We start from the raw sequence: 23,749 nt of genomic DNA, 5'->3' as shown, positions 1-23,749 counted from the left end.
TCTCAGCCTGAAGGATAGACCTGGATTTTTTTTTTTTTTAACATCTTTATTGGAGTATAATTGCTTTACAATGGTGAGTTAGTTTCTGCTGTATAACAGAGTGAATCAGCTATACATGTACATATATCCCCATATCTCCTCCCTCTTTTTTTTTTTTCGGTACGTGGGCCTCTCACTGCTGTGGCCTCTCCCGTTGCGGAGCACAGGCTCCGGACGCACAGGCCCAGCGGCCATGGCTCACGGGCCCAGCCGCTCCGCGGCATGTGGGATCCTCCCGGACCGGGGCACGAACCCGTGTCCCCTGCATCGGCAGGCGGACTCCCAACCACTGCGCCACCAGGGAAGCCCTCTCCTCCCTCTTGAGTCTCCCTCCCACCCTCCCTATCCCACCCCTCTAGGTGGTCACAAAGCACCAAGCTGATCTCCCCCTGTGATGCAGCTGCTTCCCACTAGCTAGCTATTTTACATTTGGTAGTGTATAAATGTCCATGTCACTCTCTCACTTGGTCCCAGCTTACCCTTCCCCCTCCCCGTGTCCTCAAGTCCATTCTCTATGTCTGTGTCTTTATTCCTGTCCTGCCCCTAGGTTCTTCAAATCCATTTTTTTTTAGATTCCAAATGTACATGTGTTAGCATATGGTATTTTAGACCTTGTATTTTAAATTGGAAATCGAGAGGTGTGTTTCCTTGTGTGGTTTGGATCCAGTTGTTCTGTCTGCCTCAGTTTCTAACATCTGGAAGATGGGCAGTAACCACTGCTCTGTATCATGAAGCTCCTGTGATAACGTTCCAGTGGGAATGACAATGGTATGAAGGGCATGCCAGTGGGAGTTGAAGGTCTGGGTGCAGGAGGAGGCTGGGAGGGGTGTAGTGTACGTTTGGCAGGTGTGTGTGGAGTTGTATTAATCTTTATCCTTCGGTGAGATCAGAGCCAGCTCCCAAACTGTGAGGCCACAGCATTCTTATTTTGACCCCCTAACTGTACATATTTTCTGTGAACTCTTTTCTAACCCTTTCTGTTAGGAAGGGAGGAAACAAGCCTTGATGACAGACTGTACAGCCATGTGAATCAATACATAAAACCTGCACTTGCCAAGCCAGCATCAGCTTTGTTAAAATGTCTGTTGATTCTCCATGTCTGGTGAGGGTTGTTGATTAACACCAGAGTTATTCTTTATCGCTCTTCTCCCTGGGGAGGTGGACTCCTGGGGTGCTGGAAGCACACCAAGCAAAACAATTTGCTGTCTTTGTTTTGCAAATGGGAGGTACAGTAGGTTAGGGGAGTGAAGGTGGTCTAGGCGTCTAGAGTAGGATAGGGGTGAAGGTAGCAGGAAGGGGAGACCAGGTCTCTTCCTGGGGGAGTCATTAGGCCATGGCTCACACCTTGGCCAGGTCAGTCCATCCTTACGCTTCTCTCTTTTTTCATGCTGGCCCTGACTGTGAAATGCTCTAATCTGGAACTAACCCAGAGACCTATAGGTGAGATGGAGTTCCCGGAATTGTCTCCTTCTCTCCTCTGCTTCCAGGCAGTGTATCAGTCATCTCTGATGGGGCCACTCCATTCAGTCACAAAAATGTGAATGTCTTTTACATACCAGGCTGTGCCCAGGGATACAACCAGTGACTCAGCCAGGCATTGCCCCTGCCTTTCTAGAGCTTATAGTTAGCAGTTGATGTGCTTCAGGGGGTGAGGGCATCATAGGGTGACTTGAGTGCCAGGACCAGGCTTCTCCAGGCTCCTGCCTCTCCAATCAATGCTGGTTTTCTCCTTGGAGAGTAATGTTGCCTCTCATTCCTTGCATCCTTTGAATCATTTTCCTCCCAACAGGCACCTTCCATTTTCCCAAACAAACTTCCCTTGTGTATCTCTCCAACTTCCAATTTTTTGTAGCTTGCTAATCCCTACCAAGGTGCTGGCTGATAATAATTTAATTTGCAATCCTTTTTATCTAAATAAGCAAACTATTGTCTAGAAAAATTAAATAAAAAACTTCAAGACCCCAAGATACCAAGTTGCAATAATGGAATTAAAAGGTTGGTATTTTAAAGCATGGCCTGCCTACCTTTCCTTTGGTAAAACATGTTCCTGGTATGGCAGGTGAGCAAGTAGAAACGGACTTGCCCAGGTGTGAGGGATATGGTGCAGGGAAGAGACACATGTCCTTGATCAGATTCCCTTGACCTCATCTATGGAAGAACTATAACAATGTCTGTTATCTGTGCTTCACAGAAATATCTTGAAGATGAAAGGAGATAGATGTAAGGTGATTTGAGGAGATGTAGCCACTTGCTGCCTTAGATGAATGCTCTGTGCAGAATGACTTAGGCTTCCTGTGTATGTGGCTGTGATGTTCTAATGAAATGCTCACTGTGATAACATTTTCTAAACAGTTTTCCAGGGCACAGACACCCATCGTTTACCAAGTTAATCCACCGAGTGGAGTGCCAGGTAAGAAATCTCCTATTAAGATAGCAATAAATAGAAATCCCTTTGCTGAAGCTTATTGCAAACTCTTCTACCCAGGTGGACGGTTTCTATAAATAGGAAATTTTAACCGCTTCTCTGATGCTGTTTTGAAAATAAGTGTCAATCTCTGGTTTATTTTTCACCTGGTTTGGTTTCACCTCTGGGCACTTTTGCTCTATTACTTCACTGATAACCAAAGGAATCTCAACATGAAAAGAAAAAGAGGCCAGCGAAATCAAACCAGATGGTGCTGGAGAATGGAGAATATAGATATCATCATCACTCCTAACTTTATAATCATCCACATAATAAAAAACCTTTATTGACCCTTCCTGGGAGTCAGGTTCTGTTCTAAGCTTTATTATTATATTATCGCATTAGATCTTCACAACACCTGATGATACAGGAACTATTATTATTTCCATTTTGGAGGTGAGGAAATGAGGTACCAAAAGGTTAAGTTATTTGCCTAAAGTCGTAATGAGTGGTACAGCTGAGATTTGAACACAGACAGTCAGAATCCAGAGTGGGCCCATATACCTTACATTTTATTTTGTGTTGACCCAAGTTGGGTACCACTTGGAAGGCCATTAACCCTGGTCCTGATCCTGGGGGTTTATGAGTTAGAGAGCACACTTACATGCAGAGACTAGGAGGCTAGAAAAGAAGAGAGAGAACGCTGGGAGGGTGGTTGTAAAAGAAGGAATTGCAACTAAGAAACAGGTTCAGGACCTGCCAAGCCCGCCTTAAAACTAAGTAGTAAACAGAGCTGGGATCACATATAATTGGCATAATCACAGTAATGCTGTCTGATTCTTGACAAATTCCTACATCACTTTCAGGTTTTATTTGTTCGGGGTTTCCAGATGGTATAAGTATGGGAATACAAGTTGCTCAATTTTTCCGTGTGGTTGCATCTCAATGCATAAACTGATCTAGTTGTTTCGAACGGTTCAAGAATGTCAAAATGAATCTCTGAGTCCCTGAAAAGTGTCTGTACTTTTGGTGTGTGTGTGTGAATAGACACAGATGATGTATGTGTGTATTTAAATTACATCCTGAAGAATATGAATTCGGCCTTGTCTTATTAAGGCCTGTTATTCACAGATCTGTTCCTTTCCATTCATCTGAATAATCAAGACGTGATCATGTTTTATTAAAAAGAGCTGTGGTCTGTGAAAGTCACACGCCGTCATTTTGTCCCCCCGACTGCTCTGGTGTTGTTAGAAAACTCCCGTTCGGATGGCAGAAACCTTGTGAGGGTGAGGGTTGAGGAGGAAAGCCCGCCGTGAGAGATGTGACATGGGGCATCAGCTGGCGCCCAGATCTGTCAAGCCCCTTTCTCCCGCCCAGTTTGAGTTCTGCACACTGTCTCCTCCACCTTCGGGGAGAACGATTGGTGGCTGAGCTGGTTGGAGTGATCCCTCGGGCAGGATCCACACGGCTGCATCTTTGAAATCTCTTGCTAGACGATTACTCTCACCTCCTTTGGGAAGCCTGCCCAGAGTAGCAGGCAGGGAAATGGGGGAGGTGGCAGAGACAGGAGAGCTGTTTTGTGAGCCGCTGAATTCCCATATGCGGTTAACAGGCCTCCACTGTGACGCGGGGTCCCCCCTCCCCGCCCAGCACACGGTCTGGCTTAGCCATTTGTCACCTGCTGTTTATTGGGCTTCTTTGTTGAGAAACAAAACAAAAACTCCCAGGAATTCCTAGTTTCTATAACCCGTTATTCGTTTGTAAAATTGTGCCCATCAGTTGTAGAAATCATGCCTGCCAAAGCCAGGAAGTCCATCGGTTAGCCCTAGTAAAATGGAGAATTACTTTGCTGGCTGGCAACAGTAGCCGAGACCTTCAGACTCTGGGCTTCTGCCAGTTCCACAACCTTTGTCTAAGTCACTGAATTTCCTCTCTTTCTACCCGCTCTTTGGTCAAGGGTCCGCCATACTTCCTGGAAGGTTTCCACTGTCTTAGGGCCAGTCAAACAATGACTGCAGATCAAAGTCACTTCCTATTAATAAAACACATGCACAGTATGTAGGGAAGCATTACTTCTTGCTCATGTTCTTTCGTGGCCTGAAGTGTAGCCGTGAAGAGACCCAAAGTCCTCTGAATTCAGGGACCTCATGAGCCCCAAAGATGCCCTCTTCTCTTCTATTTGTGAGGTTTTGCCTCGTTAACCAACACCTCTCTTACCTCTCAGTGTTGTGATGCTGGAAGAGCCTTGATGGTTAAATTCCGTCATTATTTGGAAGGCACACACTTCCACGTTGTGGGGTTGAGTGGTGAACTTTAACTTGCTTTGGTGTGTTTGCTTAAAACCTTGCTTTGTGCATTTCCGTGGAACTGAATTTAGGTGTTTTTCAACTCTGGAGGAAAGCAGCTCATGTAGCATGAGGTATGGGCCCCAAACTCTTTCTGAGAAGGGGCTGCTCTAGATTTCTTTCCCAGATCCTCTGAGCAGAGAAGGTGGGGGTAATGCTGAGAGTTCCCCTTGACGAAAGGGGGTTGTTGATGCCTGCACCCCCATTTTTATGAACTCAAAAGAGGTGAGTATCAAGGAAAAACTTGCTACCCAATGGGAATCCCTACACATTGCATAGAGGAGACCCAGCAGTGGAAGTCGTCCATTTATCAGTGGACAAGGCAGACGCCAGCCGTCTTTGGATGCCCATTTTGCCTGATCTTTGAACATGAACATATTTGTTGAATTAATTGCATGTGCAGTAGCCCATCCTTTAAGCCATAACTCTGCTGCTCTCTCGTGCCCTTCTTTCTGACTTCCTGTCCGTTTGATTCATCCATGACATTCATCTTTTGTACTCTGAGATACAGAAAGAAGTTTAGTATCTTTGAATATCTATCCAGATTGTGTGATACGAGCTTCCTCTTATCGTATGTGTCCAGAGGAAAGTCTCCTGAAGCATGGAGCACCCCCAAAGAATATTATTTTTAAATCCCATATGGGTGGATGGTCTACACACAGCCAAGAGAGCGGAACAAGGCAGTGTGTTTAAATGGGCCCCTCCCTGCCTCCCTTCCTGGGACTGTGAAGAAGCCCTGATATTCCTTCTGTGCTCCATACATACATGAATAAGTCCACAGTGGCAATGATTCATTATTTTTGCCTCTTTGATATTTAATATCGATGAATGGATTATACTTGGTGATCCTTTCCTGTTGTACAGTTTATAAAAATGTATTAATATTCTGAGTCATGACTGGCTTGGCCATTTTGAGTAGAGGTAACAAAAGAGAAATACAGTTTACGTTATATATTTAGAGTGTGAGCTAAGTAGATTAATTGAAAAGAATCTTTTTCAAACAGGAAACCTTATACATGTGTATGGCTGGATTATCACCGGAAGGTCGGAAACCTTTGATTTTGATGCCGAGTACATTCATAGGTAAGCTTGTGCTTGTTTCTGTGTTCAACTAGTTACAGATATGCTGGATTGATTCCTGAGACCAGCTTCCCCGATAACGATAAATTGTAAGCAGCTGGCATGGAATTCCTCTTTTCCTCTTTGCAGTTTACAGTCCCTCGTGAGCTGGGCTTCAACAAACTTGGTTAATGTAATTGCGACTGGTCGATTAAGTTGGTCCGTTTATTTACTGACAACTAGTCACTCTGGGCGCAGTGTGAGTTGTACTGTAATTGCATCTGTGGATTTTCTTTCTTGATTCTTCCCCTTCCCCTCTTGTTTCTCAGGCTGAAATAAATTCTTTATAACGATGTGTGAACTCAAAAGACCACTATAACATCCTTGTTTGTTATACATTTGTGTATACAGAATTTCTGTTGGTGTGATCAGAGGAAAATGTGGAAGAGGTACTGAGAGCCATTGAGTTATTTTTAAGATTTATTTTATTGAAGTATAGTTGATGTACAATATTGTGTTAATTTCTGCTGTGCAGCAAAGTGATTCTGCTAATCCCAAACTCCCAATCCTTTCCTCTCCTACCTCTCCTCCCCTTTGGCAACCACAGGTCTGTTCTTTATGTCTGTGAGTCTGTTTCTGTTTTGTAGATAAGTTCACTTGTGTCATATTTTAGATTCCACATATGAGTGACATCATATGTTATTTGTGAAAGCCATTGAGTTTTTAATGTTTTCTGGGAATGATTAGGATGCCAACATGACTTTTTTCATTGGAGACTTTTAAAGTGCAGAGTGGTACTAGTAAATCATCCTTGCCAGGGAAAGGGGGGGACAGGATGGAAAGTGTTGAAGCTGAGGTGTTTGTGGGAAGGAATTGTGGTTACTCAACGTATGAAGCAATTATAATGAGGATTTATAGGGTAGAAGGACCACAACTTCATTAGATGCTCTGTTGAGAGATGCTACATTCTGTGTCTAATATTTCCTCAACCCCTTGGACAGAATGGGGGGATCCTCATGTTCTGCTCCAAACCTTTGATTCTGTTCTGGTTGAAAAGAACGTGATTTGGCAAACTTTCAGGATATACATTTCTGTAATAAAATAATGGCCAGGGTATTCCCCGGTGGTCCAGTTGTTAGGACTTCGCACTTCCACTGCTGTGGCCCCGGTTGGATCCCTGGATGGGGAACTAAGATCCTGTAAGCCACATGGTGAAGCCAAAAAAAAAAAATACAGTAAATCCCCTACATATGAACCTTCAAGTTGTGAACTTTCAAAGATGTGAACGTGCATCTGGTTCTAGCAAGGAACCAGAACCTGTGCCATCAACATCAGGCATGAGTGAAATTGCAGCTTGCCCTCCATCTCCTATTGCTGACAATCCTTCAGCTCTACCATCTCTCACCTCCTCTCCTTCCTCCAGTCCGTAACTCTTCTTGCCTGTTCACTCGATGCCAGCCCCTGTATGCCAGCTGTTGTACTAGACTACTGTACTTTTCAAGGTACTGTATTGTAAGATTAAAAACATTTTCTTTATTTTTTGTGTTTGTTTTTTATGTATTATTTGTGTGAAAAGTATTATAAACCTATTATAGTACAGTACTATACAGCTGATTGTGTTAGTTGAGTACCTAGACTAACTTCGTTGGATTTAAGAACAAATTGGACTTACGGATGTGCCCTTGGAAAGGAACTTATTCGTATGTAAGGGACTTACTGTAATGGTCAACTTGTCTTGAACGGAAATTACTCTTCCTGTGGAGGACTGAAGCCCTCCCGGGACTTGGTCCCATCACAGCCTTGGTCTGGGATACAGCTTTTGCAAGGGGGAACAAAGACACAAACTCCTCCATGGCTCTGTGTGAACCCAGTATAGCCAAGGAGATGATGAAGATTTTTCAGGAAAGGGGAAGTGCTCCCTCTGTGGTGTGGAAGTGTGGGCCACAGACCAATGTTATGCACCCTGCTCTTGGGTTGAGGGTCTGATTTAGCATCTCCTTGGGGGACAGTCCCCAGTCACCTGCATTAATGCCCCATAAGTTCAGAGATGAATGTCCATAACAGTGTTTCCTCTGGGTTTTTCCAAGAATGTTTGTTGAGAGCATTCACTCTTGACTTGTGTCTCTTGTTTCTATTTTGTATCCAGCCCATTGATGTTGGAAGCTCAGGGAGACAAATGGGTCACTCCTTGTTCTCTTGTAAACAGACAGACAGGATGCCGGTGAGTGCCTTTCTTGCCAGCATGTATGCTTTTAGGTTCTCCCACATGGGCATAACACACACACACACACACACACATCTATTTTTAATATAAATCACCCATAACTGTTGACTGCCTCATCTTTAGACTCCCTAGAAAAGACACAGTAATTGATTCACAATGCAACTTGAAGTGGGTTCTGAAAGCTTTCTTGAAAACAAATAGCTGATACTTACTAAGTGCTTACTGCACTAACGGTTTCACAGTTAAGGCAGATAATAACCTTGTGAGTACATACGGTTATTAGTCTCACTTTACGGATGAGGAAACCAAGGCACAGAGAGGTTAAGTAACTTGTCCAGTGTCTCACAAAGAGCAAGTGGCAGAGCTCGGGTTTCAACCTGGGCCCAGTAACTAGCCTCCAAAGTTCATCCTCTTAACCACTATACTGTAATGACTAGCCAGAGAGAAAACAGCTAACTTTTCAGTATTCAGTTATTTATTTATTACAAGGAAAATTTAGAAAATGAGTGTCTATGTGCTTGTAGTTCAGATAACCAACATTTTGCTGGATTTTCACTTCCCTCTGGACTGAGTGGATTAACCTTCTATACCCTATGGCTTAGCTTTCAGGACTAGCGTTTAGTAGAGCCAAATTCTATAATGTGGTTTCTTACATTTGCTCAGAATTGTCCTGTTTCAGTTCACACTTGCTAATAGACTTTTTTGGGGGGATAAGGATCTTGCTGTCCTCATATAAAATAGATTTTGGAAAGAAAGGACCCAATGGAGATGAGGAGTAGACAGAATTTTGTGTGTTTGACTGGTATTGATGATAACTCTAGTTACAGTTGTGTTTTATTTTATTTTATTTTACATTTTATTTTATTTTATTTATTTATTTTCTTTCCTGGCTAAAGAGCCAGAGCTTCTGAACTGAATTGTCTGGTGATTCTTACCTCTCACCTTTTTTGGTTCTTTCCCTAGCTATCCTATTCAGGAAGACCATGGTCTTGGGACTCTGCAGTGCCGTGTGGAAGGCAATTACATTGGTCTGTGTGAGAAGTAACAGAATTTTAAAGTCTTTCTCTGTGTTGGAAAAAAACGATTTCAAGAATTGGTTCTCCTAAAAGGGAACCCTCCTGCACTGTCCCACTGTTGGTGGGAGTGTAAATTGATACAGCCACTATGGAGAACAGTAATGGAGGTTCCTTAAAAAACTAAAAATAGAACTACCATATGACCCAGCAATCCCACTACTGGGCATATACCCTGAGAAAACCATAATTCAAAAAGAGTCATGTACCACAATGTTCATTGCAGCTCTGTTTACAATAGCCAGGACATGGAAGCAACCTAAATGCCCATCAACAGACGAATGGATAAAGAAGATGTGGCACATATATACAACGGAATACTACTCAGCCACAAAAATGAACGAAATTGAGTTATTTGTAGTGAGGTGGATGGACCTAGAGTCTGTCATACAGAGTGAAGTAAGTTAAGAAAGAGAAAAACAAATGCCGTATGCTAACGCATGTATATGTAATCTAAAAAAGACGGTACTGGTGAACCTAGTGGCAGGGCAGGAATAAAGACACAGACGTAGAGAACGGACTTGAGGACACGGGTGAAGCGGAAGCTGGGACAAAGTGAGAGAGTAGCATGGACATATATACACTACCAAATGTAAAATAAATAGCTAGTGGGAAGCTGCTGCATAGCACAGGGAGATCAGCTCAATGCTTTGTGATGACCTAGAGGGGTGGGATACGAAGGGTGGGAGGGAGGCTCAAGTGGGAGTGGATATGGGGATATATGTATACACATAGCTGATTCACTTTGTTATACAGCAGAAACTAACACAACATTGTAAAGCAATTATACTCCAATAAAGATGAAAAAAAAAAAAGAATTGGTTCTCCTGAGGATGAGAACTCCCTGAGAGACACTATATGAAGCAACTTAAATATAAACTAAAGTAATCCTCATGTATAAACCTGGAGGCTGGTGGAATTGTTTTTGCTTTACAGGTGAGAAAGTTGAACCTAGTAACCAGTGGGGCAGGATTTATCATGCTTGGTGTAACTCCAAGCCTGCTCTTCCCTGCTCTGTGCTTCTACATTTATCCTTTTGTGGTTAGAAGTCACCATCGCTGATGGTGTGAGTCTGGAACCTGTTTATTTGGGGCACTGTTAAAGAGATTAAGGTGTGGGTGGTACCTTGGTGATCGCCAGAGTCCTTGGGTTTATGGTAGCAGTGACCTGGTCCAGGCAGTGCAGGTTCCTGTATTCATGTCTGTTTCTTTTTGTTACAGGCTCCCAGAATGTTAGTTTCTCAGTATTTAACAAAGGAAAGTAAGTAACTGGGAGGAAGCAGATTTATCTTTATCTTACACTATCTACTCTTTTGTCTTGCTTAGCTTCTTTAACCTTTTATAATGGAAAATTTTAAACGTACCCAAATAGAGTAGTATAATAAAACCCCACGTACCCACTTGATTTTTTGTTTTTACCTGGGTGAATATAATTGTGTCCTATGCACTCGTCCTGAAGCAATGTAAATGTTTCAGTGTGATAATGGTACAGAATTTGGGGAATTACTTCTTAAATAATTTCATAATACTGGAAATTTAAAACAGTACAGTTCCATAAAATGCTTTGTGTCATTCCAGGAAATGCCTTCTTCAAGATGGAAAGTGTCCAAATTTCATAGCGCTTTGGAGAGATCTATTAGGATTCTGGATTTCTGCTTGCCTCATGTTCTGACACTATGTACTTTGTCAGTGTTTTCCTGAAAAGGGCATTGTCTAGCTGATATTAATTTCATTGTGAAGATAGTGACACAGCCCAAAGTAGAGAGATTTGCTCTTTGTTTCTCTCTGTCGCTGTCTCTCTTTTAGGAAGGACTAAAACAGTATCTATTGAGTATCTTCCACAGGCCAGCTCCATACCAGGTCCTTTCACATTCATTATTCCATTTAACGCTAGTCACACTCTGTAAAGTAAGTATTATTATTCCCATATAATTTTCTAGATCAGAAAACAAACTTTGCCCCATTGGTATTCTCTAGTCATCAAAGGGAGCTGGTATTGGAACAGCTTTAAAGATCACTAAAGTTAGTGATTTTCCTTTCAGGCAATCAGTTTAAAAAATGTAAGCCCAGATGCAGTTTTCATCCAAAACACAATTTTGTCTTTTTGAAGGTCAATTGTACACAAGGATGCATGGCTGGTCAGTGCTAAGCAGGACCTTTTCTTGTACCAGACGTATTCAGGTACCATTTCCCTTCATCGTGTATTTCTCATCCCTCCTCTCACTCGGCCCTGGACCTTGGACCCTCCGTCCCTTCTTTCTGGCCATTTCTCTATGACCATTAACACCTGAAGCCGTCCCTGAAGTCATGGATGGCCCTTTGGTTTTGTATGAGAATAGGTTGCTTGTGTGAGTGTCCACTTTAGTTGCTATATTAAAAGAGGCTTGATCATAGATTTTTATACAAAGTCTAGGGATATAGACAATAAAAGATAGGGGAGTCATCCCTGTTTTTTGTTCTAAACAAATAACAGAAAAGAGATGGCACTGAAAAATCTAAAGCACATCTTTGCAGTTATTTTAACATCTCATCTCTGAGCATTCATTCAACAATTTATGACTTGCTGATACAGATGCTAAGTTTGCATATTCCTATCTGATGAGTAAATCCTCATACCCAAAGAATCTGAAAACTGGAAACTTGCATGAAATCGTGAACTCAGTCCAGTAGTAGAAAGCTGGCTACTAAATGTGAGTGCTAGGTTCTCAGCTTGAATACAGTCCCAAAACCACTTAAAAAATGTCTGCGAGGTTAGTGCAGATTCCAGAGGCGGCAGAGTCCGCCTTTGCCAAAAGTGCAAGAAATTTCCTAAGTCATGGGGCCAATGCCATTCACTCTGTAGGTAGCCTACCTCTGTCAAAGCTGAATTTTGACCCTTGGTTTTATTTTGAAGCGGTAACCATGCATAATTAGCCTCTTTGTACCTTCAGTTTATCAGAGAACACGACTACTCATTCCCCTTGTGGAGACAAAACTTAGAACTCTCAGAGTTTGATCATGGGAGGGGGAAGGATCAGAAAAAGTTAAATTCTTGGGGATTTGTGGCATATGACAGTGTAACTCATTCTTTTGCTTAGAGCGAATTGCAGACTCGTATGGGTAAATTGAGACCTTGCCTGGTGCATCCAGAGTTGATTCCTCCATAAAGTGTAACCGACTGTTCTGTGATGTGTAAACAGAGTCCTTGAGGTCAGGAGACAGAGTTCCTAAGAAAGCATTATGGTACGCAGGGACTTTTGCTGATAGCATGAGTGACTGCATTTCCCATTCCTTTCACATATTGATCCTGTATAATATATATTATTATCCATATTGTTATATGTGAATCCTTTTCTTATTATGTGCACTTTTAAATGACTATTACTAGAAAAAAATTACAACTGTTGCTGGTCTTAGAAAGTTAAAGTAAGAAATAAATTATGGATCGCTTCTATGATTATATTATTATCTGGCTCACATCCTGGTTTATATTTGGAAGCTTACTGTTTTTTCCCCTCTTGCAGAAATACTATCTGTGTTTCCAGAAACTGGGAGCCTTGGGGGAAGAACAGACATCACGATTACAGGGGACTTCTTTGACAATCCTGCCCAGGTTACCGTTGCAGGTAACTAAGTTGAAATGGCTGAAAAGAGTTCATAGATTTAAATGCCATAGGAGATGATGTATCTCTTACGGCCTGGAGAGGATGGGGGGAAGCAATATTTGCCTCTTCCGACTCATCATGGGACCCTGTTCTGAGGTCTTTGACCTGTGTTTGAGGCTGCAGGGGTTGGGGGGTGTTTTGGTCCTGCAGCTTGGCAAACACGTAACGGAAATAGGGTGTCCTGCTGCAGACACACTCACAACTCAGGGGCAAGTCCCTCACGTGTCCCCATCTTGGGAGGGAAGAGAAGGAAAAGCACAGCTGCGTCTACCTTCACAAAGGTCTACTTCTAAAAGGCGACCCCTCTCCCTCCCCTTAGCTCTGTCTGAATAAGTAAGGGTGGGCAGGCTTTTGCTATGCAGATTCTTCTGGAATGCCCCCTTAGCGAACCCTTTTGTGGAGAACAAGTCTAGAACCTTTTGTTCTGCCTAGTGGGATGCTCCTCTAGTTGGTGACACCAAGGATGCAGGAAAACGTCCTCACACGCTCCTGTCAATTCCTCTCCCCAGCTCAGTTCATCTCCAGTGAACGACATGGCAAGGCACTTTCTTCCTGATTATTCTGAGCAGCCCCGTGTTCCACTGCTCTGCCACTCCCCCTTTCTTGCCTCCTTCCATTGAGGTGACAACTGTCTCTCTACTCTCCACTTCTGGCCCTTTGCCTGTCTACCTCAGTGTGGTCCTCTGTCCTGCCACATCTATATCGCCACTGATATTGACATCTGTATCTAATGTAAATGTTCCCCTCAGGCATTCTGTGTGATATTAGACACGTGTCTCCCAGGAGGATTGAGTGCACCACCGGAGCTCCAGGTAAAGGTGCAAGACTCTCCGCTCCTCAGGCAGGTAAGGAAGTCTCCACGGCTGGTCTATGATATGTGGTTGGTCTCAGCTGTTTGGCTGCTCAGTGAGCCCTGGGTCCTGAGTCAGAGCTTTCATTTCAGAGAGGCTCTTAGCTTTACTCAGATGCTTGGCAACACCCTGCACTCCTAGCCCCAGCCAGCTGAATGACCAGTGTGGTTCAGTGGAAACCATGATCCAGGAAGCCTACTGCCATCAAGACGTTGCTATAGTGACTGGTGGAAACCCCTGAGTGGCCTCCTCCGTCCTCTGGGTCACTTGCCCTCTTGCCTACTATTTAAGAAGACAGAGCTTCAGACCATGTCTTCTATGTTCATAGGACAGCTTTAGACGAGGCGGAGGGTGGGGTGCAATGGGGTGCATTTAAATGTTGTTTCTTCTCCCCTGTGGGCACTGTCTGCTACTCTGAAAAGTAGAGATGTATTGTGATGGGGCCACCAGGTTACCCCTGAAGTGGGCAGAAATGGAGGGGGCGAGGGGACAGGTTCCATCTGTCCTTCTGTGTTTGTTTAAACCTTCTACTCCACGGCTGCAGATTGCAAGTGCACCGCGGGAGCACTTTTCTGGAAAGCGTTAGAACAGGAGCTCAGGCTTAGTTAGGGACTAAGGGCAGTTGGCGTGCTGGGCAGCCTGAATCACAGGCCACCAGTTGGGAGCCCTATGTGCCCCGCAAGGGCTGTCTTCACCGTTAATCCACAGGCAGGGAGCTCGTCTCCTGAATCTCATCAGGGGAGAAAACTTTCTAAAGAAAGGCCATTCGGGTGTGAAAACACATGCAAAGCTTTAGCTGGGAATTCTCCAGGTCCCCGATCTGCGGTTTTTACTCAGGGAAAGCTCCCATCCAAGGAAACAAAACTACTGTATGAAGCAAGTGATGGAGAGAATGCGTTTCCAGAGTCAGGAAAGAGGGCGCCTGCTCTAGCTACTGGCGTCGCGGTAGAGGAATTTCCTGAACACAGCTTTTCTTGATGGTTGATAATGTCCTTTCTGAATCGCTTTGGAAATTTCTTCCATGGAAATGTGATGGGGTGGGGCGGGCGCGCAGCTGTTAGCAGGAGACCATTATCGCGAGACCCTTAGTGCGAGACCTTGAGTGCGTGCGAGGCAGTGAGAGGTCTGGCCCCGCCAGCGGCGGAACTCGTGGGGGTCCGTGGGGTAGAGTGCGGTGAGAGGCGGATCTCGGCCTTCTCTCTGGGGCCCGTGGGTGAGCTGGGGGGGCCCCGGGACAGACTGAGGGCTGTGTCCTGCAGAGCTCCAGAGCCGTCGCCTTGGCCGCGCGCTGGCCGGGCCCAGGCCTTGAGGCGGCGGCGGCGAACCTCTCCCCTCTCCCCACCTCTGTGACCTACTGACAGTGGCAGTCTCCAGGGGTCCCAGTCTGAGGGACCTCAGCCCCCGTTTGGGAAGCCTTAGGAGCCTGAGGGCAGGCCGGGTCCTGGGCGTCTGGCTACGTCAGTGGTGATGGCTGGGTGGGGTCTGGGGATCTGGCCCTGAGGGTGCCACCAGCTGAGAGCTGCCTCGTCAGCCGGGCTGGGGCACTGGTGGGAGGACCCAGACTGGGTGCTGGACGAACCCTTCCGGGCAGGGTAACCAGCCCGCCAAGGGACCCCCTCCTCCTAGCCTGGGCTTGGACCTCGGAGGGAGAAGGTTGAGCCTTGGGACCTTGCCCTTTCTTGTCAGAACAGAGAATAACATTTGTTTGGTAGAGATGTACCGGAACATCGTTACCTGACCGTGACCTGACTTCAAGAACAAAGGATCTGACACCAAGTAGTGTGCAACAGATAACCGCGCCCCTCCCTCACCTCTCCTATAAAAGGGCTTTGCTGAAGGCTTTCGGGGAGTTCGGGTTTTTTTTTTAAAGGCATGAGCCACCCTTCTCTTTGCATGGCCCTGCAATAGACCTTCCTCTGCTCCAGACTCCGAGGTTTTGGTATTGTTTGGCCTCACTGTGTTGGGCACACGGACTTGCGTTCCGTAACAGAAGGACAAAGGATCCTGTACTGCAGTGGTTCTCAATGGCCTGCAGGGGCACTTGGCAATGTTTGGTCCTTACACCTGGGATGGTGGTGCTACTGCCCTCTAGTGGGTAGAGGGTGGAAGTGCTGCTAAACATCCTTCAATGCACCGGGCAGCCCTCACAACGGAGTTATCCAGCCCCAAATATCAATACTGCTGAGGTTAAGAAACCTCAAATAGTGTGTTAAAATATGCTTTTATTTTTATGCTTATTCCTTATCTGTTTTCCCTTCTTAGGATTTAACAAGGAATAACAATAGTAGTTTAAAATAATAATAACTACTCTAGCTATCCTTTATTGAATACTTACTATATTTCAGGCTCTTTGTGTATATATATTAAACTCCCTTAGTCTTTTTCCCCTCAGAATTGTCAAACTGACTTTATTTCTCTCCCCAGCTTTACTGTGATATAATTGACATATAACTCAGCTCCCTTAGTCTTTAGTGCAGTATCTCTGTTTACTATTGGCCCCATTTTGATGAAGGAGAAAACGAAGGCATGAAGCAATTTGCTCAAAGCTACACATCGACTAAGTGGCAGAGCTGGACTCTGAACTCACCCATGTGTGATTCCAGAGCTTTTACCCTCACCCCAATTAGTAGCCAATATTGATCGCACATATGCCTTCGCTCTGAGGGTTTGTTTAATATAAAACACAAATGAATAAGTACGACATCATTTAGAATGTTATGTAATAGCAGCCTGTCACGTGATTTGCTCCATGGCTAAAAATTGAGGCCGTGACCTGTGAAAAATTTAAGGATTGCCAAATTTCTGGGACTCAGGGTTTTAGGGAATAGAATTCCCAAGCTGAACTGAATATTAAAAGAGACTGAAGTCCAGTCCTGGCTTCACGAGCCTTCATTTGCTCTTTTACATTTTCTCATATCCAGACACTCGCATTAAAAAGAGCTCCTTCGTCTTTTCTGGTTCTCTGAGAATGTTTCCCCTTACTGCTCCTTGTCAAGTCTCTCTTTCCAAGAACTTAAATCCTACATCAAGCAGTAGTTTCCACTTTCTAGAACATTTGTATTATCTATAGAACATCTCACATGGCTACTCCATCTGTTTCTCAGTTAACTCACCTTCTAGATAGTTCCTGGATCATCTTCTCTCTGTAATCTGTAGTAAAGCAGTTCCCCTGCTTGGGGGAGAAGTGCCCTCTGATGTTCATGAGGCTTACATGTCTTACAGGCAATCGAGGGCTCCTCTTTGAAGTTGGAGACGCGGCTGAGGGCTTGGACCTGACAGAAGCCACCCCTGGGTACAGATGGCAGATTGTCCCTAATGCCAGCTCTCCGTTTGGATTTTGGTCAAAGGAAGGGCAACCTTTCAGGTATGTTGTAGGAAAAGTGGGGGTCCATATCACAAGTGTCTCTACTGGCCTAGGTGAGGCTAGGAGACAGGTAAGTAAGCAATGAGATTTCCAGGGGAAAGTTTAAAATATCTACTAATTCAACAGCAACAAAGTTTGACCGCTGTTCTCAGCTGGTGTTGGTTATGCTCGTGGACCACAGGCCCTTTATGGGTACACAGTAAATTTTGATCAATAGGTAAAATTTGTATTTTCTACAGCTTAGTTTGAAATCTGTTTTGGGGAGGACTATTCGTGAGAACATTGAGCCGGATAGTCTAGGAAGCTTGGTAGAGAGCAGGGCAAAACTTGCCGCAGGAACGTGGTTAAGAGGTGAAACTAGTATCTGGATGATACTAAAGAAAAACTCGAGAATTTGCCCTTTGGGCACATGAGGGAGCAGAGGCTGGGCAGCCAACAGTTCTGTGGGAACAATTATCTAGTGCCAAAGGTCAACCAGATGGCTGGTATAATAGCAGGGGAAACTCCAGTGGGCTCTGGAGACATTGTTTTCTATAGTGGTGACTGCAGTGTGATAAAGTTTTTCCTGCTTAGTTTAGTTTTGTCTTTTTAATCCCTTCAAGGATGTGGCCAAAATTTCTCATATTTTAATGTGGGCTTAAAAATACAGAAAGTTAGAGAATTGTGGAGACACGGTGTACTCTAAAGGTGTAGATTCAGGTGACTGAATCCTTTAGGTGTGATGGATCTCTTCTCCTTTTGAAACTCTTCTCAAAGAGGTTGGTCATGACTCCTGAGTGTGAATTCCAGCCAACCTGTGACCTCTTTCAAGGATTTGGCCATTTTATTGAACTTTATTCTTTTTGGCCATGTGACATGGCATGAGGGATCTTAGTTCCCCAGTCAGGGACTGAACCCATGCCCCCCTGCAGTGGGAGCACGGAGTCTCAACCACTGGACTGCCAGAGAAGTCCCTTGGCTATTTAAAACTTCAATTCAGTTGTGAAATGGAAGGTTTTGTTCTCTGTTCAGGGAATTTCAGACATTGAAAAGCCAAGTAGGGAAGGAAATCTGAACAGAGTAGAGTTTCTATTGTCTTGGAAGCCATACTAATTAGATATCTAACCACCAGTATACATGGTTTTAAAGTGGCTATATATATATATATTTGTGGCACCTAGTACTGCGTCTTTGTCATAGTTTTTGAGGCTCATCAATAGTGTTCAAAGGAAAACCTTTCAGCTATATTCAGTGTGTGCGGGAGTGTCAAGGAGAGTCAGGCCACCTCAAAAGACAAAAGAACATTTGGACTGTCTGGTATGACCTGTAGGGTATGTCTCTCTAATTGCCATTTTGAGGAGGCACAAACCAGACAGTAGCTCTTTCCATTCTTTGTGCCATTCGTTTCTATAAAATTCAAAATTTTTAAATGAAAAAACTGAAATATTTATTGATTGAAAAATTATGATAATGATGGACCTTTACATAGTTCCTTTCAAAACTATTATCAGAAAAGATTCTTGGTATTCTTGGTATCTAGACCAAATCAGCACAAACTCTGATTGGTGATCTCTCTTTATTTGTAATAATGAGAATAGTATTTAGTATTGATTGAGTTCCTACCATGCACCAGGCTCTGCACTGGCTGTGTTAGGTGGGTGATCTCAGCTAAGCCTCCAGGCAAACCTACGCTGCGACTACGACTTTCCCAAAGACAACAGGATTGCTCAGGGAGTTGTGCCAGTGCAAAGAGATGGGTTGAGATACTGAGCCAGGCAAGCACCGCAGGAAAAGCTGTATCCAGAGGGCTTTGGCCAAATACATGGCACAAGAGTCAGGTGTTTCCTCCTCATTGCCATAAAGACAAACAAGGTCCAAGGGCACCATTTTTTGGGTCAGTGATTCCGGACTTGGTTGCCCTCACTTCTTTGTCTGTGTTCCTCTGCTTTCCAGAGCGCGGCTCAGTGGGTTCTTTGTGGCCCCAGAGACAAATAATTACACTTTCTGGATCCAGGCTGACAACCAGGCTTCCCTGTATTTCAGTCAGTCGGAGGACCCGAGGACCAAGGTATACACCTCCCTCTCATTTTCCTTCTTCTGGTCCCCAGTCCTTAACTCTTAAAAAAAAAAAACAAAAACTCACAATGAAAGCTCTCATATTCTACTGACAGTTGTAACATGCCATTAAGCAACCAGAGATTTTTTTTTTTTTTTGCAACCAGAGATTTTTAACGTTCTGTTTTTGTGTGTGTGTGTGGTTTATTTTTTATTAAAGTTTTTTTAAAAAATTGAGATATAATTGACATGATTTTAATTGTTGAAAAAGAGCTTGGCTGAATGTGTTGGCATGTTTATTGAGGTCTTACTGTAAGCTGGGCATTATGCTACAGCTGTTATACACCTTGTTTCTAACCTTCACAGCATCTTGTGAGCTATGTCCCTTTATCTCTGTTTTCCAGATAAGGGCAATGAGGCTTAGAAGGATTGTATGGGCAATCCAGGGCCACTGGGATAATAAGAGGCATATTAAGAATTCAAACCAAGATTTGTCTGACTCCAAAACTTCCATCTTTACCACTAATTCTGGGTAGGGATGTAGTTAGTTTTATGCAGGAAATTTCTGATCAGCTTTGAAGGATAAGAAGAAGTGTTTTAACAAACAGCCAAAATTGACTAGTGCCATTGACAAAGAAACACAGTATTTCCTCTCAAATGATGAATATACTTCTATGAAATTGCTTTGGTAGTTGGCTAGAGAAACATCATAGATTATGATGCAGTCAAGTAACATTTAGGTTTCTCAGAGGACTTCATACAACTTTACCCACAGCATCATGTAAGGCTAGGGTTTCAGGTTGTCTGTTTCAGCTCTGAACATGGACCATCCAGCCTCTTCTGAATACTATGTAATTGAGAAAGAGAGAGAAAAGAACGGCTGGAGAAACATACACAGGCACAGGTCCTAACTTGTTGGAAAAGGCCACCAGCCCCCAAATTCCTGTTAAGTAGCTGTCTAGACACTTGCTGTTTGAAAAAGAGACCCAGAAGCTTCATAGTGCTGGTCCTGATGTGTTGATTGGGGTGCAGGTGAAAGTGGCCTCCATCACAGTGGGCACTGCTGACTGGTTTGACTCCTGGGAGCAGAATGGGAGTGAAGAGACCTGGCAACAGAAGACCCCCAAGCTGGAGCTGCTCGGGGGAGCCAGGTACTACCTGGAAGCAGAGCATCGAGGGAGAGCCCCCAGCCGCGGGGTGAGGATTGGTGTCCAGATCCATAACACCTGGCTGAATCCTGAGGTGGTCAGCACGTACCTCCGGGAGAAGCATCAGATCCAAGCCCGGGCCCAGAGACTTCCGGAAATCCAGGTCTCCGTGTCTTCCCTGTCCCATGGGGTTAGGTTCAGGGGGTGAACTCTGCGAGGAATATAGTCCTGCCTAGTGGAAGGATCGCTGGCTGGGAGACAGGAGACTTGAGCCGTGATGGTAACTCTGCTGCCAAAGAGATAGGGTATCCATCCAATAGGGTTGAGAGGACTTTAAAAAAAAATGCAAAGTCTTATTGTTGATATGCCCTGATTTATGGATTTAGTTCCAGGAATTTAAGTTCCTGGTAAATCTTCCTTTGGAAACATATTCCCCAGAGAGGAGATAAGGTCATCCTAACACCCACACCCATGTATGCATGCCTGTGAACGTACACATATGAGATTTCATAGCTTTTTGACCCATTCAGGTCCTATTTCCCTGTATATTGTGTTTTCTAAGTCTGCTTTGTAAGGGTCAGGGCCTTTGGGTCTCTTGGTTGTGCCCCATATTTTGGTTGAACAAGTTTGGTGTGCTTTCTTTTTTTTAATTGAAATATAGTTGATTTACAGTGTTGTGTTTGTTGTACTTTTTGTTGTCCGCTTTTTGGTGTACAAGGTTGACGCAGTATGGACTGTGCCTCTTAAAGCTTACGGTATAATAGTAAAACATGCAGATAAAGAACCACAGAGCAAAGGAGAAAACAAGTAATATAAGATGTTAGGTCTCACCCCATTACAAAAGTGGGATGTGCCCAGCAGGGGATGCAGTGGAAGCAAAGCAGAGGCTGAATCAGCCTCTGAGAGGGTGTGACACGCATGGGGATGCTTCTCCCTCCCAGGCCACCCCTGGGAGGGAGCTCGGTGAGAAGGGCTAAGAGTGGGCCCTTCAGTGGTGACATTTAGGTGTCACATTCTAAAGAGAAGGAGGGAGGCAGGCATCAATGGGGAGATAGACATGTATATTCTTCCAAGAAAAGTTTTCATTACGTGATGACACTTGTGTTCTCCAGATAGTTCTAGAGGATAGTGAGTTTAAAAATTGAAATTGTAATACAAAGGAAATAACAAACCAGGGAGGTACGTCCTGTGTTTCTAGGTTGTCTCCCTGGTTCAATGAGCACATGTTCTTTAATCCCGTCACTCTTGACTTTTCAGATGCTGATGGTGTCTGGCACAGGGAACTTCTTCCTTACCTGGGACAATGTCTCTAGCCAGCCAATCCCTGCAAATGCCACGGCCCATCAGGTGGGAACCTTCTTCACTTAAGCAGAGGTGGGGGAAGTAAAGGTGGTCTTTCTGCCCATGGTAGGAACTCCTGGTTTTTCTTTCTTCTTTTGGCCACACTGTGTGGCTTGTGGGATCTTAGTCCCCCCATCAGGGATCGAACCTGGGCCCTCGGCTGTGAGAGTGCCGGGTCCTAACCACTAGACCTCCAGGGAATTCCCTGTTTTTCTTTTTAACAGATTCAAACAGCCCTTGAGGAGTTACTTGCAGTTAAATGCAAACTGGAACCCCTTTCAGCGAACATCCTCCTCCGGCTGGGATTCGAGCAAGGTACGATCTCTGGTTCGACAAATTCCTACCCTCTTTTTCCTCCTTGTCTTCTTCCTTTCTTTCTCTTCTTTTTTTTCTGTCAAAGGGGAACAATCTTCATTTCCTCTCCCAGGCGACTCTGTTAAGAGTCAAATGAAAATATGGAAACTGGATTCGGACCCTGAGTGCTTGGGAGGGAGCTGTTTGGTGTGGGAATCAGAGAAAGAAAAGGCATCCCTCCCGAGCTGTCAGGTGGAGCAGAGTTAGAAACCTGGATGCCGGGGAGCTGGAATAAGGAACTGTGTCTCATGCCGTACAGTGGGAAACGGGCAACAGACATAGCAGGGAAACAGCAAAACAGCGCAAATCTTGCTTAATTCAAATTGCATCTCAAGTAAAGGAATTATATATGACAGTAATCTAACAAATTCTAAAAATGTGGGGGTATGTTTTAAAAATACTAAGGTGAACTAAGTTACAGTCAACACTCTTTACCTCCTTGCTTCTCAGTAGTTTTTCTGTGTCATGGTATACATAGAAAAGGGTAATAGATTTTCGATGCTGTAGGGCAGACACGATGGGTTTCTCATGTCTAGAGCCTTCAAGCTGGGGGGTGGGCCGACCACTTCGATCCCTGCCCAGCTCACTCAAGGGCTGAGGGGTCGATGTCATGCTGAACCCATAACCCATTCCCTGCAGACATGTTGGGAAACTCTATATAACATTTACACCCATCTTCCTATTTTGTTCGAAATGCATCCAGGCCTAGAAGGTTCCAGCTCTGATGGGCACCTCACCAGTGGGATAGAGCCCTTTTGTGGAAGGTTCAGCTTCCATCAGCCTCGACACCTTGTCCTGGTACCCCCGGCTGCCCAGAAGGGCAACCGGCTAGATCAGTACACACATGTAAGTAGCAGCCTTCGTGCTTGCAGGCGAGGTGGGTAGGGAGGAATTGGAGTTATTCTCTGGGGTTGAGCCTGGGGAAGCACAAGAGAGTGATTGCCGTGCCTTGTAGGGCTTTTCGGGCTGAGATGCTAGGTTTCAGGGGTGAACAGACACCTCTGGTCCTCCCATTAGCTAGTTGCTGCGTGGAAATGCCTTTCTATTAGCTGAGACCTACAGAAGTTTTTCTACACTGTAGTATTTTCTTTGCTCTCCAGGTATGAGCGCCAATTCTACAGTCAGATTCTGGTTTTGAATTCTGACTCTATACCCTGCATGCCCTCCATGTCTTACTTTAGTTTACTCATCTGTGAAATGGGTAATAATGAGGTTTGGCTTTCAAGATTTAGGTGAAGAGTATATGAGATAATCCAGTAAAGTGCTTGGGCAGTGATTAGGACTCATTTAAGGATAGTTTTTATTATTTATCATAGTTATTGTTATTGATGGATAGACTGACACATTCCTTCAATACCCCTTATATCTTTGTGTCAGTAGCTCTGCTGTCCTTCATAAAAAATTGCAGCTTACTTGCCCTTTGGGAACCAGAGTGAACCTTCTTGGGGTGGCTGAACTCATGGTAGTGGTTTCAGGTCCTTTCCTAGTTGAATGGCAGTGGGAGCCAGGACTAAACGGTTCAGGACAGGGCACTGCCCGACTTCCAGCCTTTCCTCTACAGCACAGGCTCCCAACGCTGGGTGGTGGGGATTTTGCCCCATGGGGAGAATTAGCAGTGCGTGGAGACATTTTTGGTCACCAAAACTGGAGAAGTGTTTGTAGAACCCAGCGGGTAGGTTCTAGGAATGTTGCTAAACGTCCTACAATGCACTGGGCAGTCCCCCTCACAGAAAAGCATTATCTAGTCCCAAATGTCAATAGCACCACAGTTGAAAAATCCTGCCATATAATTTGACTTAACTCAGGGTTAGAACCCAAGGATGCTGGTGAATTAGGGTTAAGGAGTGAGGTTCAGAGAGGTACAGTGACT

General features: G+C 44.5%; 1 protein-coding gene across 8 annotated transcripts in view; it reads left to right on the top strand.

The window, feature by feature from the left end:
- PKHD1 (PKHD1 ciliary IPT domain containing fibrocystin/polyductin) overlaps positions 1–23,749 on the top strand; it is a 603,444-nt gene that overhangs the window by 12,854 nt on the left and 566,841 nt on the right. For all 8 annotated transcript variants that reach the window (XM_032648750.1, XM_032648749.1, XM_032648748.1 and 5 more), the window contains exons 7-20: positions 2,392–2,449; positions 5,793–5,871; positions 7,994–8,068; positions 9,035–9,099; positions 10,365–10,404; positions 11,254–11,324; positions 12,647–12,748; positions 13,537–13,632; positions 16,861–17,002; positions 18,935–19,049; positions 20,069–20,347; positions 21,442–21,531; positions 21,750–21,840; positions 22,583–22,725. In XM_032648750.1, the coding sequence (XP_032504641.1) occupies positions 2,392–2,449; positions 5,793–5,871; positions 7,994–8,068; positions 9,035–9,099; positions 10,365–10,404; positions 11,254–11,324; positions 12,647–12,748; positions 13,537–13,632; positions 16,861–17,002; positions 18,935–19,049; positions 20,069–20,347; positions 21,442–21,531; positions 21,750–21,840; positions 22,583–22,725 (1,446 nt within the window). The remainder of the gene's footprint in view (positions 1–2,391; positions 2,450–5,792; positions 5,872–7,993; positions 8,069–9,034; positions 9,100–10,364; positions 10,405–11,253; positions 11,325–12,646; positions 12,749–13,536; positions 13,633–16,860; positions 17,003–18,934; positions 19,050–20,068; positions 20,348–21,441; positions 21,532–21,749; positions 21,841–22,582; positions 22,726–23,749) is intronic.

The sequence above is a fragment of the Phocoena sinus genome, chromosome 11, assembly GCF_008692025.1.
Source record: "Phocoena sinus isolate mPhoSin1 chromosome 11, mPhoSin1.pri, whole genome shotgun sequence".
Taxonomy (NCBI): domain Eukaryota; kingdom Metazoa; phylum Chordata; class Mammalia; order Artiodactyla; family Phocoenidae; genus Phocoena; species Phocoena sinus.
The sequence above is the reverse complement of the archived record's forward strand: the minus strand, read 5'-3'. Positions and strand labels throughout refer to the sequence as shown.